The 22,789-nt window shown below is 35.2% G+C and overlaps 1 protein-coding gene across 9 annotated transcripts in view; it reads right to left on the bottom strand.

Annotated features, from left to right (window-relative positions):
- QKI (QKI, KH domain containing RNA binding) overlaps window positions 1–22,789 on the bottom strand; it is a 165,166-nt gene that overhangs the window by 94,459 nt on the left and 47,918 nt on the right. For all 9 annotated transcript variants that reach the window (XM_030022990.2, XM_030022991.2, XM_030022989.2 and 6 more), the window contains exon 3: window positions 5,253–5,369. In XM_030022990.2, coding sequence (XP_029878850.1) covers window positions 5,253–5,369 — 117 coding nt within the window. The remainder of the gene's footprint in view (window positions 1–5,252; window positions 5,370–22,789) is intronic.

Below are 22,789 nucleotides of genomic sequence, written 5' to 3' on the forward strand. Positions count from 1 at the left end.
CTAGTTACAGAAATTTTTTTACATTGCCATTCCAAACCATAGCCATGATTTCTCAACACAGATATATGAAACTCTCAAACAGCAGCAACATGTTTGTGTGTAGAGACAGATTTTAGAGGCAACAGGCCTCAGCCATGCAATTTATTCCCAGAAGACAAGAATAATGATGGTTGGTCAACCTTTCATTCTGAAACACAGAACAACTTTTACCTTTTGCTACCATATGCTAAATATATTCCATTTCAACATATGTGTCGGTACCATAGCTTTATTATTTGTTCACACATAGTACTTTTTACAGAATGTAAAAGTTGAGCATCCTGTAATTAGGGTAGCAATAATAGGGCTTGTTTAACAAGATGCACTATAAAGTACATCTTATTTAATGTCAGTAACTTCACTTTATAAGCTAAACTGAATGTTTGTTAAGACTTTCCATTGGAAATCAAAGCGTATGTGATGGTATTTCAGAGACTAAAAGGTATTAAAATATTACAAACATAATACTTCAATTCTATACAGAATGTAAACATAGCAAAATCTCCTGATCACAAGACAGTTAAATTTTGCCACTCTAATCTTTTCCTCAAGCTTTGTGTAGGTACCAAGGATAATTTTTTAATTCCTTTTTAGCCTTACTATAAAAAAAAAAACAAAACAAAACTGGAGAGTCCAAAGAAATGGAATTATCTACTTACTGTGGCAACTCTGCACCAGCCAAAGGTCAAGACTGGTACTAACCAAGAGCTTGTCTTTTGTGAAACCTCACCTAATTTCTGCTTGCAAGGTAAACAGTGATGCAGGAACAAGTAAGCTGTAGGTCAGGAACCACAGATCAGTTCAAATGATCTAATAGGGAGCGAAGTGCAATAGATTTGAAGCTATTGCACTGGATGAAGGCACTGAGTTCTTCAAATTTAGAACTGCATAGCTGCCTGCCTTTCTCTTTGAAACAACCAATTCCAAGAAAAAAATTCTGTGTATCATAACGAGATGCTTCCTCACAAAGTAAAAATGAATGATGCTCTGTCCTGACACACTGTTCTAGAAGAGACTCTTGACTAAAAGTAGGAAGAAATGGGAAAAAACAATGCAGTTGACCAAGACTGCCACAAGCCAGCAGCCTGATGCCATAAGGCTGCATACCCCTCTAAGTGAGATACTGGCAGTCAATGTGTTCAAGAGCACAGAGCTGACTCCCTATGGGTGCGTCAATGTCTGTTTTAAGGAATTCATGTAAGACAAGGGAGATAACAAAAACCAACATTTTGCTTATCCATCATTGGACAGTCTTCCCTTTCATTAAGTAGTATTCTTTGAATGGTACGAAAATTGCTAGTTTTCCTCACTACCTAATGAGAAGCACATTCAGACTAAGCAAAAAATGCCTTGGTCTTAATAAAGTTACACATTCATTAGCTTTTGATGAATGCTTGCAACCCCTCTCCCCTCCCCAATAATCTCCTTCAAGTACCTCCAGGCTCTAATCACAATATTCTCAGTAATTAAGGTTTTGATTTTAAATTTGTCTAAAGCTGCCTAGAGAGATGTTCTGATTACCAGCTGAGCCTCAGATACAAACGATTTGAGGATTTCCCTTGCTTTCTGGGGGAAATCTGTCAGCAAGTTTCAAGATTTGATGCTAGTTCAAGTGATTTGGCCATGTGACAAAGATATCCAATTCATTACTTCTGTTCATAGGCTCACACAGGAGAGTAAAATTTTCTACAAAGCAAATCTGGATGGTTTATTTTCCAGCACATCGGTCTTTGTATTTTCTCGTGGATTCTGCAACCACTAGCAAGGTAGGAAGAGAAAACTAGATGGACTGTTTACTCCGGGAGATGGTATTCAGTACCATGTAGCTGTCACACTATGGATTGACACTGGTTTAGTAATTAATTCCTTCTCATATCCAATAACTTTTCTTCTATAACTAGCACTGGGCAATCAGGTTTGCAGATATCAAATATACTTACAAAATATATGTACAAATTAACCTACGTTTCTTATCTCCTCTAAATTTCAAAGCAATTCAGTCAAAAACTGGAAAAATCTTGAATACTCACTTTTCCAAATAACATTGACCCTAGATAAAAGGAAAGGGTGTTAAAAAAAAATTAGCGTAACCTAACCTTCCATGACAGAATACTATTACTTCTGTATTTTACACTTGGAAGTGCATCAGCATTTTGAAGTAGAACCTGCAAAAAGAGAAGCCCCTTGAGAAAATAATAAAAAAAAATAAGGCAGTTATCATTAAAAGGCACTGACTTCCAAAGAAAGCACAGTGGTGGAAGGTCGTGGGCACTAAACTTAACAGCTGTCTGGACATGGTCCTGGGCAGCCTGTTCTAGGTGACCCTGCTTGAGGAGGAGTGTTAGACAAGAGAACCTCCACAGGTCCCTTCCAACCTCCACCATTCTGTGATTCTGTAATAGACATTTCACAAACTCCAAGACCTACATGAACGTTGAACGGATAGGTCAGAACATGTTGTGGCGACCAACAAGATTGTAGAGAATGTGCTTATCCTAGCTGGCAGCTGAGAGTAACGAAGGACATGGTGCATGCACATGACACTGGCTGGTGGTGCTTAAGTGCCTGCCCTGCTGATAGCATAGAAACAGAACATCTTCAGTAGCTGGAGATACCTTCACTGGGACCTAATATAAAAAGCACTCAAAGAATGAAGGCTGTACAGCTCTAACAAAACTGCACTGTTAGTTACACACTGGAAAATGGCTGCCATACCTGATGTGGAATTCATTGGGCCACTTTGGTTTCTGTTTAGGCTAGTATGAACAAGAAGGACAGAGAAGAGATGGAGTGGCGGGGGGGAGGGATTATGACATGTAGGCCAAGGAACACACAGCAATTTCCAGAAATCTGAAGTAATCTTTACTCTTCTAAGTGCTTTCTATGAAAAGGGTCTGTAAATGAAACATTTACAGGGGAAGGGGTCTCTTCAGAAGAAGAATTGAGACCTTAGATGCAGCTTTTTTTTCCTTTCTTTTTACACTACTGTAGCTGATTGCAAGTATCTCTATTGCTAACACAACTAAGTGTGCTTTTCAACACAGCAAGGCCAATCTGTAAAACTTTTAAGGATATATCAGACCATCATTGTTAATGACTATCTTAAATATACATACGTTCACTACTAACAGTGAGATGTTATTTGTGGACCATTAAGCTTGGGGCCTCAATCTATACTTATAAACTTTCTAAAGAACGGAGGCCTAAATGTTTTACCTTATGATATCTATGAACATAAATGAACCAGAACTAACATTTTTATTCAGAAAAAAGTTACATAACCTAACTCCTGATTAACTACACCAACACAGAATTACCATTCCTTAAACAAGGAGGGAGCAGCAAGAAACTTAAAATCTGGCCATAAATTAATAAAACAATTGCATTATTGATAAAAATACAATGTCTTTTAAAAACTATGTTTAAATAGGAAAAAAACTGAATGAACTTTTAAGTACTCACTTTTTTCAAGGTATCAGGCTTCTCTTCAGAATTGGTGAGTTTGAGAATTCACTCATTGCAAACTAAATTTTTGTATATTCCACATAGCGAAGATTTACTTTGGTACACAAATAATCAGAAGTCTTAACATCTAATTCATCTACCAGCCAAAAAGTGGTAGCTTTCAAGAGTAGATCAAATAGTCTTCTCTCATAAAAACTAGGTGAAATTTGCAAACTCTTAAAGGGAGGCTATATTTTTACTAAACCTCCTGCCCCAGGATTTCTTTTTTTTAAACAATACGATAGAACATGTAAAAATTTGACTACTATTAACAGTCACAAGCAAAGCTATGATTAAGATTGTTCGCATACTGGCAGCCATACACTTTCCTTCAAAATACAGCATCTACACCCACGCTATTTGGTATGTCGGGTGAAGCATGGTGAAGTTTTAATACTCAGAATCTTCTACCACCCCCCAGTTGTAGGAAATCTGTATTTCATAATCCTATACAAAAATATCAACTCTACAAGTTCTATTTAACCATTTAGAGTCTAAAACCCCATAACAGTAGGACTTGTTTATATGTTAAATGTCCCCCCAGCCAAGAGGTAGAAGGAATTCAGGACATGAACTATAATGTTTTAAAAAGAGAAACCTTCATAAATCAAGCATTTAAGACAACATCACCTTCTTACTTCTACAGAACCTAAACAACCAAAAAATCTCTAGGTTAGAATAGATCTTTGCTCAAAAGCTGGCAATGTAAACTTCCAAAATTGCTATAGGTAGAGTAAGAGAAATGGTGGTAACAGTATTACAGCAGATTATGAAATCAAGAGGCATCAAATTAAGTTTGAAAGGGACACAGTCATAAGCTCTGGGAGGTCTGAGATTTTTAACTGGGTAGACATTAGCTTTCTATTTTAATTGTTATGTGCTACATATGTATCGATAGAATGTGGCTGATCAGATAAGGAGAAGAAGGGATTTTCTAAAGAAAGAACCAAAAGAAATAATACTTATGGGAACAAAGAGGAAAAGCGTACTGTTAACTGCACATTTCAAAACTGCAGTGGGGATGCTGGTGCAACTTCAGTAGTAGTAACCAGAGGTGGAAGAAAATAGCTATAAAATAAACCTGCAAAAATAAATTACTTACAGGAGTTACCCGAAAACAACTTAACATTCAGGATGGCTCTATCCTGAAAAGTGTAGTTTCCCTATTTATATGGGCAGAGCACATATTATATAGGTCAGGGCAAGGAACAGCCCTAACTACATTGCAACTCCACCTGAACACAAAACAAATCCAGAAACACAGTGCTTCTTGGTTCACTAGGACAGAATTCACTGCCAGAAATACATTAAACATTTTTTCCAATCCATGCTGCTTGCACAAATCACTACTTCAGTATTTCGATACAAAAAAGTTTTTAAGAACACCTTTAAGGTTAACAGCGCTTCCTTAGAAAAATACATTTAACTTCAATTTTTACCTTTACCTTGTGAAACGTGGCATGATTAGAAGTTATTACTGAAGAATACTTTATAATTACTAGTTAGACTCCCAACCGCACCATTATGGAGCATGTGCATTTAACTTCTTTAGGATAGGTTGTGTTATTTACTAAGTTTGCAAAAAACACTAGAAAATGAAAAAACATATAGTAAGAACACAACAAATCAGAGTAAGAGAGACATGAGCTTACCCTCTGTTAGGAAATAAAACTATGCATCTGGAACTACGCTACCTTTCAAGAGCTTACCTTCTTTTTGTCCCTCATTGAGCCCTTCCCTCGGACCATTATCTTGCATCCTGTTTCTGCCTCAAGCTGTTTAGCTGTTAGTCCTCTGGGCCCAAGGATTCTTCCAACAAAGTTAAACTGGGGAGGGAATAAAAAAAAATTATTTCTATAAAAGCAAGTAAACAAAATTAATTTAAAATTTAACATGGTGTATTTCTGTCTCTAAAGCATCATCAAGTGTTTAGCACTTTAGAACTCTAAATACCTGAGGTTAAAGAATGAGGTAAGTACTATTTTCATACATTTGATACCTTTGTGACCCCTGCTTTGGGGGATACAGGTTTTCGGTGAAAACAGGTTTTCAAGTTTAACATCTGGTAGTCTAGGGCAGTGGCAGTCCTAATTTCCTCCTCATTAAATCATATGAGATCTTACAGAAACTACAAACCACCCTCCCTCATCACTAACATGACCAGACATGCTCATTAGTGGGTAGGCCAACAACGTGCATCCCATCACAGAAACACAGGCATTATGGCTGCGTAACGAGACACACACAGAGCTTCCATGTGGTGGGACTGATGGGGTGCCAGGTGTAGGTCCCGTCCCATAACAGCACGGGGCCTTCAGGAAAGGACCCTAGACCCACTATTCACGTGCTCCCTGCCTACAGCTAAGGAGCCTGCAGAAAACATTCTTCTTCACCCTTCCGCGCTGTTTTGGTGGGCTCGATCTGGACAGCATGCTGCTGGCCAGCCACCCACACCTACAGAAACTCTTCTTTGTCTACCTGTGCCATGGCACTTCCTTCAGGAAAAAAAACTGAGGCTTGTTACGTATTCACTTTAGGTTTCATGGGCAACATGCCTGGAAAACATTGTATTTGCCATATATATATAAAAATAAAAAACGTGTGCGCTTGTATATATAAGTGTATATACAGACACATGACAAAAACACATCATTTTTTATAAGTTGTATCCTTTACTCAGTTGTGCATACAAATAAAGTATTTCATGTTTAGTTGGCTAACTTCAATATCAGCAGTCAACGCCCTACCTACACTTAATACAGTAATACCGCCATTTAGCTATACATAACGTTATTTCCTAGTTATTTTCCAGGGTTTCTTCCCTTTCATTATTTTCAATCACACATTCTGGAAATTATGACATAAATAAAAACAGCGCTAAATGAAGGTAGCATTAAGAACATATAGCAGCACACTGTGACAACTACAGTGCAGAGATGAAGCACCAGGCTCTAAGGATACATACATAAACCTAGGCATTTCAGACTGAAGATTAAATTCAAAGAAGATATTAAGAGAACAGAAACTCTGCAGTAAGGACAGAAGTCTGGATATTTTAGATCATGGTAAACAAAACTGTTCAATGGAATTGTGAAGAAGTTGTTGGCTTTTATTTCCTCAGCTAATTAAAATTGGTTTTGAGTACTACAGCTCAACATATTTGAAATCTTTATAAAACTGCAAAGACCAGAAATTATTTAGAAGTCAGCAGAAATCATGAACACAAGCAAATTAAAGTTCTTCAACAAAAATAATCGCGTTTCACAACGGCTAAACTGTTCATAGGGAAGATACACTCCCAAAACTATTTAGCATTTCAAGCTCAAAAAACAAAGACATATTATGAAGTCTGAATCAACTGTCAGGGGAAAAAAAATAAAGATTCAAGGTACTTGTGCACACATACACAAACTGTGAATCATAGGAAATTAAGGAAGACTCACTAAGACTGGATAAAGCAATGAACCAGCTACAAGTGATAAAAGTTCATCCTTGAAATATTATCAAAATCCTGCATTTGTTACACATTTCATGCTTAATACCAAAATCACGCCACTATCTTACATAAACAGCATCTTACTTGCTTTTCTCCACAACCACACTTCCTGCACACTAAATCTTTAGATATCTATCCCCTTCCACTGGTAAAGCTAAAATAATATCGCAAACGTGACTTTAAACCACTCTTCTAACCAACACATAAGGTGACTAGCATTACATTCTCTACCTCCCAGGAAAAACAGCAGTCTCCAATATTTTATTAACTTGGATCATGATTAAAAGAATAATCAAATTTTAAGGTAAGATGATTTGCATACAATATTTAAATAGAACAATTTATGTTACTAAGAAAAGAAGCAGGAATTTGTATTACTCTCAAGCTTGCAACCTTATTCATGTTGTCTGACCACTATTTAGAACTGTGGCTTCTAGTTGAGAAATTGCTGACTTAAGCGGCAACACATTCTGTTAAAAGTTAAGCCAGTTTCTTTTCCAGCTACTCCCAGAATATTCTCCTTATAGAGAGCCTTCACAAATTGTTCCAAGGTAGCTCAAGCCCCTGTCTTTTCTTTCCAGACTGTATGCATTAGCATCTTGAACCTTTTTTGGATAGATATTCTTTCTAAAACCCTGACTGTTCTTGTTACCTCTCTTGGGCCCTCCAATTTGTTCATTTCTTAAAGCAGGATGCCTGGACAAGGCAATACTTCAACTGAGACCTCAACAAGGTTAAGTTACTCAGAACAATTATATCTTACAAACCACAATCCTATTAACACATCCCAGCTTCTCTTTCCCTCTCCAAAAAATTCAGTTCCTATGTTTGGTTCAACATTCACTGACCCCAGATATTCTTCTCCATTACCTCTGCCTTGCCAGTTTTCCTGTTTTCTATTCATATGCAACTTTTATGCCCCCCTACAACAACATATTGCTCTACATTTGCATAATGAATTCCACATTGTTGACTTCAAGCACACTAATTTCAAGACAGTTTTGAATTTTAATTCCATCTTTAAAAGCATTTGGTATGACTTAATTGTTTTCTAAGCGTACTTTCTATCCCACCAACCAAGTTATTCTTGAATGTGTTAGAGATCCAAGCCGAAGGAAAACGCTGCAGGACCCCACCTGAGGTGCAGTCTTAATTAAGTCATCAGTAATCAATTATCATAGTTTAAGCTAACTATTGCTTTAACAAATGATCCCCAAGCTTCTGTACCGATGGATCACTGTCAGCGTTCAGTTCCTCAGACTACCGTCTCAAAGTCCTAGCTGAGAATTCCATAGGAAAAAAACAATTCTGACTGTCTTGTGAAGGGACTACGTAGAGAGAGTAGTGACCAGCAGACCACAACTCAGGAACACAGTGTAGACCAAGCCTTCTAGCTGGACAGTCTCAAAAGTTTTACCAGAATCCAGTTGTATCAGGAGCTACTGCTTCTCTTACTTGCCAGCCCAGCTAGATTATCAAGCAGAATTATCAGAACCAGATACATCTGACAAATTCAAAAGACCATTTTAATCATATTTAACTCAAGAGTTCTTTGTCTCTTACTCTCACCCAATCACACTCTTCTTCGTCACCTTGTGTCTCCCTACAAACAACACACCTGTGTTCAGGAATACTGTTCGTTCTAACATTTGTACAGAACCAAAGCTAGGAATATTTCCCTGTAATTTCTTACAGCTTTTCTCACTCTGCACTTGTCTGATCCTCTAGGATTCACCTTACCCCCTGTGAATTGCTAGAAAATAAACAGCAGCGGTTCACAAATCAGTTTGACCAATTTAAGACTGCATTATGTTGAACGTACCCAACCTCACATGTGTCAGAATTAGCAAATATGTTAAAAATTAGCAGAAGTGACCCATGCTAAGATTAACTGCTTCTACATGAACAATACAAAAAAAGCAATTAAATACTTCATTTTCCTTTATCAAGTTAGTCTCTCCTTCCCCAAGATTAATGTATCTCTGTACTGAATATATTTTTGTACATCTAACATTTTCACTTGCGGTATTTCACAATTATTTTACTGTTGGTTTTTGTGTTTTTTTGTTTTTGTGTTTTTTTGTTTGTTTTTTTTTTTTTTTTTTAAGAAAAGCTGAACTAAGTTTTAGTTTTGTATTCTGAAATCTTCCTATACAAACTCAAAATAAGAACTCAAGAAACAACCTCCAGAAGAATGTGTTTGTGATGTGCATAAACACAAAAGCATCCTATGCACCACCTAGAATCCTTTACATTTTAGGAACAATGAGGGGACCCAGGAAGTATACAAAACTAACAATATTCATAAAAAGCCAAGAATTGGAGTATCTAGTGGAGCTCAGGTGCTGAACTGTTTTGCTGAAATTCCAACCAGTTACACCATGTCACTCTCCCTCTCTGCCTGTTTCTCTGCATCATCATTCCCGCTCCCTTAGTTTGCTAACCTTACAAGCTTGAAGTTTCCAGCATGCACAAAATACACACACCAGCAAGATCCTTTAGTAAGACATTTGTTGCCTTTCTTTGAGAAGATGCCCAAAATATACACTCTTAAGAAAAAGAGACAGACAGCATATGTTGGGGGACTCTGTACGTGAGGATCTTTGTTACTGAAGGTATTTAAGCAGAAACAAATGTATTGGGAAAAAAGTTGCTCTAAATCCTAATGTTTTCATCTACTCCGGGATATTAATGATTACTCTGCAGCAACTGACACTCCCAAGAGCTGACAAAATTTCTACCTGGTGTCCTACCTAACAAGTCCACTGCATCACAAATTCCCTGATAAAACAGCTTGTATTCCCTATGCACAGAACAACTGTTTCCCAAGCAGAGCAGGTGCTTTTATAGTCCTGTACCTCACCAGCCCCTACACCCAGAACAAAAGTAGTAAAGGAAAATATGCATGCTCTATGCTAAAGACTCAAAGCTGCTAATTAGTATAAGGTTGCAAAGAAGCATGTCTGATTTTTACAGTGTATGGGAAATGCAGTGTTTAAGAAACTTCCCATGCAAGTTAAAATCTGAGGAACTTGAGGGAGTCCAGTAGTACTAAATTACATACTATTGTTGTGCCTTTTGTATTTTGTGTTTTCCTTTGAAACCTGAAAGTAAGATATAGCAAGATCTAATTTATCTGATGGAAAAAAAAAAATTCTTTCCTTTATTACTGGAGAATAATTTGAAAATCTGATTTGATTAGAATATCCAAATCTAGCAAGACAGAACAAAAGCACATGCATTTGGTTAAACAATTATTTTGCTCAATTAAAAACTAATTTATTCTACCATCTTATTAGCAAATGTTCCAATGATTTACTATACATTAAATTTGCAGAGCTAGTTACTTATCACTGGAAAAAAGCCCAAACAAGCTATTCTTAAAGTCTATTTCAACTTAAGTAAATCAAGAAAAGGCTTAGAAGGTCCTCAGATACAATGCATATGTGAGTACAAACATTTTTTACACAGCCTAAACATTATTTTAAGGAATATCTCAGGAAAACCTCAGTAGTTTCTCATAATACCAAAACCATGCTTCGTGTTGACTTTAACTAAGAATACTTTAAGACATAATAATAAATACTTAAATTCAGCAAAAATTCTGAACACACAAAAAAAAGCCCTTTCTTTACCAATGATCCACAGCAAATGCTTTGCAATATGTCTACGTTTCTAATAATATGGCATTTGGTCTCACCTTCGGATCTCCAACTTAGAAAAATCACATAAATCCTGTGAATTCCTTAAAAAAACCCCACTGTAGTTAATACAACTGAGTACTTGTAACTATAAATAACCACTCTTGATTATGTTGTTTAATTCTTAACTATCTGTAGAAATCAGCTTCAGTATAGTCATGCCATACATGAAAACTTGTTCTCCATTTTGAGACTACCTTTACACATCATGAATTCCTCTTTCTTTAAACTGTAACAGGACACAAAAACTTCAGACTTCTGTATCAGTTAGAAAGCAGCTTAGCCCTTCCCTTATTCATACTTTTTTCCAATTACGGTATTTTATTTTACAGCTCAGTTTAAGTGTTAGCCATAACTGCCAGCTGTAAGTGGATTTTCATGAACACAGAAAACTGTATCTTATATTCATCCTTCCCATACCCAGATCAGCTTTCAGACTGTATATTAATGCATTAAACAAACTAAAGCATCCCAAAAATGTTGTTCAAAATGTCCTGGTGTTTTAGTTTGCTTTTTAAAGACATGGAGAGCAGCATTTCCTGTTCACTTCATTTTCATATGCTTTTCCCCACCAAATAAAAAGCAGCTGAAGACCAAGGCTCTGCATGGTTCAATGGTTAAAATATGTCAAGGTTAAGAAGCAACTGAAAACTGGATGTTATAATGGAGAACATCTGGTAATTTTATCTTAAGCAGCAATGCTAACAGTCAGTTTAGCCATTTTGGGGGGAACCTTCCGTGTCTTCAGATCACAATAGTCCTATTCCAAGACCATTTGGGAGATGACTTAATCTGACAGAGTTACAGGCTAGAGTGCTAACTGTGGAAATGAAGTCATGAAGAGACACAAAGGAACTGCAGCAAGAAGAGAAAGGCATTAAAAAAAAAAGCGTGATAAATGTGTATGACACAATGTTGTTTGTTAAATGTGACTACTCTTTGTGAGCAAGATTAACATTACTCCTAAGTATTAATAAATTTCTTAAAGTTATCATTAAATTTGAGTACTTATTTCCATGCATGGTTTTGATGAAGTAGTTAATGCATTTAATTGAAACGTATTTATATGCAAACTGAAACTGGAAATACTACCATAGAAGATAAAAAAATAGCACTACGCTGACAAAACATGTCGTAAATACTCAGATGATGAGGCTCTGAACCCAACAAAAGCTTTCACTGACCCACCAAAATTAGCACATTTGGGGTTTGGTTTTTTAGTCATTTTCTTTTTAAAGGAACATTGTTTTAAGATACTGGTAATACAGCTGTTTTTCCATAAAATACTTCTGCATTGATCAGAAAAAGCTTGAATTGCTTTAAGCTGAGTTTTAGATAATCATAAAAAACATCCAATTAGATTTTTTGAAAGCCTGTAACTTGAAAAAAAAGAATAAAACCACTTGAAGTACTGGAAAACAAAATACAGCATATTAAACCTTAAGAAGGTAAGATCATATACTTTCAGTTAGGTAGTTTAGTGTTTAATAAAGAAAACAAAACTTGTAGCATAACATATGTAGGTAGCTTTGATACTACTTTCTCAGAAATTTAATCTGAAACATTTTATAGGAGAATAGAAATAACTTAAATAGGCAATATATCCTATCTTACACTGAATATGCTTTCCAGCAGTAACATTTTCCAATATTTATTCAATTAATGTATCATGACCAAATACCCATTTTCTCAATGATAACTTTGTCACAAGGTTGGCTTTTTTTTTCACAAGAGCAGCTGTAGTGATGTATATTTATATACATATATATATAGACACAAACACATATATAGACATACTTTTAAGAGGACTAACATGTACACGGAAATGATTTCTTTTCCTTACTCAAAATGACCGTGAATAAATTTGCCACCAATGGTAAGCTAAGAGCAGGAATTGATTAAGGACATAGCCTTTCAGTTCACATTTACAGCTCCCCCCATTTTTTCAGTCAAAATATTTTCTTGAAACACTTCGAACTATTACCACTATCTCATCCAGTACAGAAGATGATACCACTAGATTTTTGATAGGTGGTGATTAAGGAAAGAGAAAGTCTCTTTTCCCATGAATAGAAAACCTCAGATGTATTTCATGCCTTATTAATTATTTCTGGTGATTCAACACCACACTCATCACAACCAAAAACAGCTACACAGCTTTTACTGAAGAAACGCAGTAATAAGAACTACTACCAAATAAAAACAAGTGCATCATATACACAGCTTACTCAGTGACCATACCATCAATTAACTGAAAACAAGGAACGAAAAGTTTACATATAGAGCCACTTGTACACATTTAAGAAAATCAAATGGAAAAAGTATAATGTTTCAGGAATAAAACAATTTTGAAATTGCAAAATTTTTCATTGACTGCATTAGCATGTATTTTGAGGATTAAATATGCTCCAGTGGAATTTGGCAAGTGTTTTGCATAGTTAAAAAAAACAGTCTGATGAGATTTTACAGGGAGAGGAGGCTGACAAAGCAGATGGTATTAACATTGTCAATACAGTGAACACGGACAGTAGTAACCACATATAGAAGTTAATTTTTACATATAAACTAACATTAGGTAGTTGTTAAGACCACTTGTGACAACAGTGAAGTTGTTTTCTTCCACAAACACCTACTGATAATAAAAGAGAGGCTACAGACAACAATGCATGAGAAACACTCCCTCCATCCCACAGCATGTTTTCCAAGCAAAATAACCAAGTAAATGCCAAAGTACCTATGTAGTGAATACCAGCATGACACGTATAATCTGCTTATGTCAAATATATCCACTTATATTTGCTGGGTGTTTCTCACATACGCCATTCTAATACTATAATCAAAGCTAAATGAGAACTATCGAAGCATTTAAGCGATGAAGTAGTAAATTAGAAATGCTGTGCTGTAAGAAATTTACACATATAAGTTAACATCAAATCTCTTCTTCATCACTTAATTGCAAAAATAAAACTATTAAGGTACTGGAGAACAAAATACAGAATATATCAACCCTCAGAAAGTCAGGATCTTTCGTATTTGTGATTAGGTAATTTTGTGGTAGATAAGCAAAACCAAAACCTCTAGCACACCATTTGAAATACCTTTGGTGTTACTTCAAGTGTGAGAAATTTAATCCCTGACATTTAATAAAAGGGTCATTACAGCTAAAAATATCTGAAGTATGTCAAATTCTCTAAAATTTCAGTTGTCATAAAGAATACAGCAAAATCTTTATCACTGGTGAAAGAAGGAGATAATGAAAGTATTGTTCTTTTTCTTAGTTTAGTAAATGGTCAATCATAATTTTCAGTGCATATGTAATTCACTAAGACTGGTTCCATCTTTATTTAGTTCAGTGTGTACTTTTTTTAACACAGATTATGGTCTTTTTTTTTTTTTTTTTTTTTTTGGTTCCTATTTCACTTACCATAATCACTTCTCAACATCAAAGCCAGAGAATAACCCATCTTGTTACAGGCAAGAACTGATAATTATTGTGGGAGTAAGACAAGCTTAGTCTAGTTCAAAAACTTCTGTAAGTAAATATTTACTAATGCAAAAATAAAGGATATGAACATAGTTGTAATATATTACTAAAACATATAGTATTTTTGCAGCAGGAGAACAAAGTTAACATTCACTGGTTTGAAGTCTGGGATACATTATACAAAAGTATCAGCATCCACAGGAATATGAAGACAACGCATTAGTGCAAAGGTTTTGCTTATTACACATCTCAGAGGTAACAATGAAAAACTCAGCTAGTAACAAAGAGTAAATGAGCTCTCTCCATACAAATACCTACATCTACTACTCTTTCCCAAATCTACATTTAACCTAGGTATTACGTAACGCAGTTATTGCAGCAGTAATTTTGTTAACATTTTAAGTTCCTTTAAATTAGATTATTTTTTAATTTTTTTAAGCACAACTTCTTAAGTCAATTGCAACAGCATAGATTCCATGGGATCTCCAGAAAGTTTTTCAAGCTCACTAGTGAGCACTCTTTGAGGCAGGGGAGAACGGCTTAAATCTCAGTTCTAAGCACTGGCATATTTATGGGCATGGCATACATGAGACAGTCCTCCATGCTGTTTAACCTCTAAATCACCCCATCCAGAAAGCTAGTAAAATGGCATCAGGACAATTCAGACACTAAATAGTTAACATTATGTTCAGAATTAAAATCTCTTGAATGAACATGCACACCCTGCAAGCCAGCTGGCTGACCAAAATTGAGCATAATATTTAGCATTTGTCGTCCAGTTAGTAAACAGACCTTGCCTATACAGAGACAGCACACAGTCTTTTAATATGAAATGTTGATACAGGTTTATCTAAGTTTTCCACTAAAGCTTTAATAAGACAGGACAGAATCCATGATGAACAGTAACACCTCCTTCTCCCTGTGAGATTAAGAACTGCAGCCTTCCCTCTTGGGCATCAGCAATACATGCTTTCATGATTTCAGGGATGGATTATCATAATAAACAGTTTGGCCTACCTTAAGAACTGCTCATTTATTACTGTTTCTTACTAATGAAGTTCTCTGAGTAACATTAAAACAGGGAGTAAAATAAGTAAGGACTTTTAAGAATTTTTAATACTAAAAATCAGGATTTGGGGGGATTAGATTTTTATTTTTCACTTAAAAAAGGTAAATCTATTAGTTACAAGAATTGCAAGTAATACATTTTCCAAAGGGTAACCCTGAGCCCTACTCAACTATAAAGTTCTCTTTGCTAGTGCCTATATTCCAGCAACATTACATTATTTAACAAATTAAAAACTGCTTCAAATTGTGTTCTGGAATATGTCAAACAGCACACCATGTAATTTCAGATAGAAAACTGACGTTGTTTTAATTGAGTGATAAATTTTAATAAATATATTGCTTGCTACAATAAAAACTAAATTGTTTTTATGGAGCAGTACTGTACAGTTAAAGCCCCAAAACAGCACAGCAATGTTAAAGAACATAACCATCTTAAAATAAAAATATCAATTTATTCCATTTAGAGATGCCACAATTCTGCAAGGTTAGTTTTATTGCTAGAGTTCACTTGCCAATTACCAGCTTATTTACCTTCATTTAACTGAGCAGAATATCAGCCACTGGTGATCATTCAAAAAGCTCAGAATCTTTTTCTGATCACTGCAGATGTAAACTAGACAAACCAGATTATCCATGTGATGTCAATAAAATACAGTTTTTACTCAGCAGACCGCATCCTAATGCTTAAAATGGTCCTTTAAAAAAAAGCAAAAAATAAAAATGCATTTAAAAGTATAGCTGGGATTTAGAATGAATTACCAAATCCTTTAAATCCACATTATTCACCTCTAATAACCTCTGTGCTGAAGGCTTTGAGAGCTTGTTTAACTGACAAACAGCTTTACAAACCCCATGTAAATACAATGGATCAGATTTATAAAAAAGGAAGGAAAAAAAAAAGTATCAGGCTAGCTTTCCAGGTCATTTTAATAATGGTAATAGAGCTTTCTGTATTAAAGAAAAAAAGAAATTCCTGAGCACAAATTAAAAAAAAAAAAAAAAAACAACACACAAACCAACTAAAACCACACACACTGAAGTATACAACTTTTTTCTCCTAATTCTTAACTTGCATTTTATAAGAGAACTTGAGTAAATTATCAAGTTTTCAGATTAAATACTTGGTGTTTCTTTCAGATGTTCAATTTCTTTAATAAAATGTTATCATGATAGCTAGAAATTTATCTAAACAACACTTAATTTTTAGTACAGAATTTCTAACACACAACAGAAGAACCTCAGCAGTAGCTAAAGCTAGTTAACTGAATGCATTACAACTAGTCAGAGAAGCTAACATACAGTTTCCTTTGTTATCTGTTTGAACTAGGTATCTGTCAGAATTCATTCTCAACATGCAGCCGTAAGAATTCAGGATGCAGTAATTCCTGTACGTCCAAAAATCAAAATCTTTAAAATATATTTCTCTTGTTATCTAGTGTACCAACATAATTCTCATCCACACAACCACAAAATATAACACAATCTTCCCATAAAATCTACTTTCAGCTCCTCTGGGCAGAAGATTCCACCTGATTTTTTTCAACACAATGTGTATATGTGTTATCAAAGGCAGAAAAGATGCAAAAAATATTTTTATATGTTAACACAAAGAAAGTATCCTTAATCTCAAGGGCACTGTTTTGCCAGATTAGCTGCTAACGAGCTAACATCATTTGTTCACAAATTATTTTGCTAATTTGAAGGTCATTCTATCTAAGAGCACACCAAAAACCTAAATATCCTAACCTACTACATTTGAAAAATTACCACATCTAACCAATGCTCAATTCAGTTTTCTAAAAATTAACCCAAGACATAAACATTTATGCCAAGACATTTACCATTTAGTTTAAAATTAAGTGATTACTAAGGAGTTTTACTGTTCTAGCTGTTCTAGGATTGTTTAAGGATTTTATTTTCTTTTTCATTTTTCTGTAGCGAAATTACACTTCCATCATATAATTTCAGCATTAGATAATACAACCTTCAGATGGAAGCTAGAAAGCAATCCAAACAAACCAAAAGGGAGATCTACATTTTTTTGTGAAAATGAATGATATACTGCCACCATAAAGACCTTATATTACATTGTCAGAGAATCAAGAAACTTTAAAACACTGCAAAAGTTGCATTGCTTAAGTTGCTTTAAATGGAAGCAGCGGAAGTCAGATAAATGGACTACAAAGTTTGAGAGAATTAATTTAAGAATAAGTCTTAAATTACTGACCTCTAACACAAAACTATAAAAGCTGTATGCTTCTGGTTTTTACTGTACAGAACTAAATAATCACTTGGAAAAAAGCTAATATTAAAGACAAGCAGCACTTGCGTTAGATAGGTAAGAAGGAATAAAGGCAAGTTTATTAAATTACCTACAATTTTGCTGGTATTCATTCTGATATTTTTGTATCATATATCACATAGGTAATATTTGCATTGACCTAAAAAACTTACAGAATTCAAAACAGAGAACCACAAAGGGCTGCTGTGCTAATTCAAAAGGTAACAGCACTTCGTAAATGGCATCATGTTAATAAATGCAAGAGAAGATTTTCAACTGACTAGATATATATATAGCTCCACAGCCATAAATCTCTCTATACAGAGGTATAGAAAAAAAAAGTAAATCTGACTGAACACAATACACCAAATTCCCTGAGCAAAGAAGCTCAAATCTCTCTAATCTCTTTTATTCAAGGCCTGAAAACCATATCCAGTGCATCATCGTGCTACATATAGTCCACCTGAACTTTCATGTACCTATTTTAGTACTCTGTAGAAAAGCTAAACACATACTAAGACAATAATTTAATGCAAGACCATCTCAAATTGATAGAAAACCACTCTGATAGGACTATCGCAACAAGGAGAAGCAGCTCCTATCATGGGAAAAAAACAGCTCTTAACATTAAGACAAATGAGACTCATCTATCATTGTTGCAGTCTTCTAAAAGCTGCCACTAAGCTCCTGCAGTATACCTCCCCTTCTACAAACACTCCAACAAACTTTAAGGAAGGGGAAATACCAGCTCCTCCTAAGAGGAGGAGATCTGGAATTTCCTGATCTTTTCCAACCGTGTCAGATTCTGCTGCTGCACATGTAAGAAAAAAAAAAAAAGTTATGCCTGTCCACATTTAAGAACAAAAAAATGGCAAAGTCCTTTCCACTAAAGGCTTTAGGTTGGAGTACAGTTTCACTCTCTGTAGCCCAGAGCTTCTTTCAGGGCAAGGCTGGGCCCATTCCTTCTCACCTGTTGAACCCAGTGGAGGACTGACTGCCTCTAGCGTGTCCCACCAACACAGACACTTACTGCAGATACGACAGAGGGGACAGAAAGGCTTGTTCGTTACTTATTTACCTGTTGAGGAGACGTAAATGAGATTTTGCTCTTCACTTCTGTTTGGGTCAACTGGCAGCTAGAGGCCAGGAGAAACAATCAAGTTTGGGTTCAAGAACTAAACAAGTTCTTGAGAAGAAACAGTACAAACTTCAATCAACAACAAGCAGCAAACAATATCAAGCAGGATTAATCTTCCAACTAAGGTGCTGGACTCATTTCAAGCTTACATTCTAACAGCCTTTACTGTGTGTAAAAGAACTAGGTGTAGTTTTAAGTTACATATCAAATATGAAGCTTTTAAGCAGTTAAACACTGATTTTTCCAAACATTAACTTTTATTTTGAAAATGCACCAAATATAAAAATCGCATTTAAATCACATGATACTTTTCTACATCTCTTATAAAAGGGGGATGAAGACATGCAAAGTTTATACCATTCAAGAGCTTTCATGTTTTCATCTATAACAAAAATAAACATTTTTTCTAAATTAGTATTAAACTGCAAGATACTTAATCAAGTATCAAATTGTTTCCGAAGAGTCCCATTAAAGAAAACATCAAAAGAATGTTACTGTAAAATTACCTAACAAACTGCTTGAATCAAAACTAAGTTAATTTTTAAAGTAACTTTCTTTGGACAGCAAAGGAAGTATTAATTTCTTTTTGCCCTGAACGAGCCATGGAAAACTGCAAAGTTTTAGACTAGTTTTATAAAACTGTTTCTATAAAATTAAAAATTTTATGTTACTAATAAAAGCACTTTATCAAAGTTTGTCCTTCCAAACTCTTTAACCTTCCCTGTCATTAGGGCTGACTGATAAGCCACCAGCTGTTTTTTTCTTCCTCGTGCTACAATGCATTCTCTTCCTTTTTAAGGCTAGTATACCCAAGCAACAAACAGCAGGACTTAAGCCAGCTGCTAGAATGTCACAAACCTATATATTTAGCTCCCATCTCATTTATTGCCATCCCTCGGTGTCAACCATTTAATGTCCCTTTTGCTCCCGTCTACTGACATTCCTCACTGAGCTGACAACACTGCGGGCTGGATCAGCAGCCAGGAGGTACAAGAACACACAACAACAAAGCAGAGACCTTATCAGTTATCAAAGACAAAAGCCAGGCCTTGTCAAACATACTCAAGGTGAAAAACATTCTGGGTTCCCCCCACTCGCTCCCTAATTTCTGATCTCGTTTTCACCGTTCATAAATTGTGTAGCTGTTTATATAAATAATAACTTTAGACCTTTAGTGAAACAGCAACTTGTTCTTTTAGCATGTTTAATTAGCATTATTGTATCTTCACCTAATAGGACAGAAATCCTCCTGTTTGTACTGTATTAATTGCACTATTTGCTTCACTTCTGCTTCCTCGATGCTTTTCATACATACTAATATAAACTGTGCATTAAAGTCACATTTGCTTTCCATTTAAGATTGTTTTAAACATTAACCCTTTTCCTCATGCCACAAGTTTAAAGAAAATCTTAATAGGGTCATTTCAATTCCATTTCAAGTAACTATAAAATAATATCCCTCAAAATGAATTTTATGCTACATGTTCTGTTCATGTAAAAACACTAATCTAATTACTGTCATATTTTGGAAATAATTGGATTTTAAATTGCTTAGAATTATCAACATAAGTGAGAAAGCTGTAAAGATAGACAAATTAACAATTTCATGGTTTTAAAATAGGAATCTCTGTTATCATTAGAGGCCCATTTGCAATGATTTAAAGGCCCACAGTACAGTTTGGTAGTTCCCTCCTTTAAGTGGTCATAAAAACCTTTAAACAGTAATTGAAAGATTGTTAACAGAAACTCTTTCAGGAAATCAGATCCCGTGAACAATCTAATAGTAGGCATGTTTAAGTGAGATAGTGAATAATCTGTTTCATCCCATCCACTAAGATGAGGTTTTTCGGAACAGTGACAAGACACCAGTTTCAATAACACCAGGAGATGAGTAAAAATTGTTCAATTCCATGCTCTACTTGGGAATCGTGACACATTTATCTAGAGAATTAACAAGTTGTGCTGTGTGTAAATCGGTCTCCAAAAACCTAATTGTAGGTTCCAGCAGTGCCCTCTAAGCTTCACGGTTTACATCATTAAACTCATATTCCAATAACAATGGATCCTCAGGATATACAGTCCAACAACTAATTTCCATAATAATACCTTTTAATTAGATGTGACTACATGTGACATTACCCAAGGCACTTAAAGTTGGCAATTTTGCTGTAGACTACTTCCAATTCTCAGTAATTAGAAGTGAGAAAGAATGTTTAAATTGGAGCACCATTGCAGATAGTGATACTGTTGTTACAGAAACAGAGATTCTTGTATTTATGGGACACCATTCCCTTTTTTAAAATTATCAGAGAAATGCAGTCACTTTTCCTCCCCCAAACAGGAACAGCTGACCAAGCAGAAACAGGCTTTGAGGTTATACTTAAGTTTATGCAAAGGAGAGGTGCTCAGTAACCACTTCATTTCATCTTATTAGTTACTGGAACTTTAGACAACATTCCGCATCCCTTTCAGGCAATAGATTTTATGCTGAATTATTCAGAGTTTTATAATTCTAAGTTCTAAAAATAAATTTATTAGTCACCTTGAAAGGTGGGAGGAAACACAGAAATTGCACACTCCCAAATCAGAAGACCTTACAGCTGTATTATATAAATAGTAATTACTATTTTTTCCTTCACAATAGCACACTTTGACAAGTCAAAAAAAAAAAAAAAAAAAAGTAAAGCACCACACCAAGCAACAGAGGAACTAAACCCATGATGAAGATGCATAGTATTGTTTTGTGGATAAAAGTAGGCATTACCAATGACAGCTGGGATGAAAGTTTCCATATTCAACCAAGATACTTGGGGGGAAAATGCATTTTATGAAATTTCTGAAGTGAGTGACAAATTAAGGTATTTAACCTTCCTAAACATAAACATGCTTTCCATTCATGTGACTGATTTTAATTACCTAATTTGGCTGACTAAATTGTAATTTATAATCACAACCAATATTAGATAATTTTTGCTTTGCTCCTTTACTTTTACACGCATTTGAGTATTGGTAACACAACTACAATCTGATTCATAGAATTAAAGCTCCATCATAGAAACAAACTGATTTACATGAATTCACGGGGGGGGGGGGGGGGGGGGGGGGTCAGAATTCTTACCTAGTTTGAGACAAATCAACTTCTCAGACACTTACGTATAACTTCAAATATATTGAAAAGGCTCCAAGTATTCCAACAATCAGAACTACAAAATCTCTCCATTTAAACAGAATGGTAATGCTCCATTTAAACAGAGAATGATAATGCTTAGCCACAGGAGCTTTGTATTTCCCAATCAATTTCCATGTACATAGTTCGTGCTGCATTAGATTCATTAGGAGTTGATTTACCAAACTAGGTCTGGAATTTCATGCCATGAAAATACTGAAACACATTACAGAAAAGAATATTAAACAGTTTAATCAAAACAAAAGCAATCCCCCTCCCAAAAGTTTAGAACAAAAACCAGTAGGGTTATATAATTGGTAGTGTTTGTCATTCCACTACAGACTTCAAGTGACATGCTTCAAGCAGAAAAAAGACTGGTAGCTTTCAACATCTACTTGCTGTTGTCCAATTATTTCTTCTAAAAAAAAATAATCATAAATAGGTTTTTTAATGTTGACTATATTTAAAGTGAAAAATTGAACAATTCCATTCACCTTCTGAAAAAGCTGTTACATAAATGTTCAATATATATGTACAGCTGCCAGAATCAGTAAATTTACAGAATTCAAGCCTAGAACTACAGAATAGGTAAGAAATGCACAAGGTATCTCAAATTATAGCCCTCTGAATATTTCCTTTAGTGCTTTAAGGTCTAATCCACCTTGTTTGCTTTAAGTGACTTCTGCTAAAAGCTGTTATATTACCAAACCTTAACTCTCTGCTCTATCTGTAAGAAGGTAATAAATAAAAAGAGAAATGAGGCAAAACTGAAAAGCACCTGAAACACCTTAAAAAGTGCGACTGGTTGGAAGCATTTAAAGGTACAAGTCTCACAACATACACACTATACACTTATATGCTTCAGCCAGCATGAAGCAGTCCAGAGCAGCAGTATTACAGTAGTAACTGCAC

This window comes from Aquila chrysaetos, chromosome 8 (genome assembly GCF_900496995.4).
Source record: "Aquila chrysaetos chrysaetos chromosome 8, bAquChr1.4, whole genome shotgun sequence".
NCBI lineage: Eukaryota > Metazoa > Chordata > Aves > Accipitriformes > Accipitridae > Aquila > Aquila chrysaetos.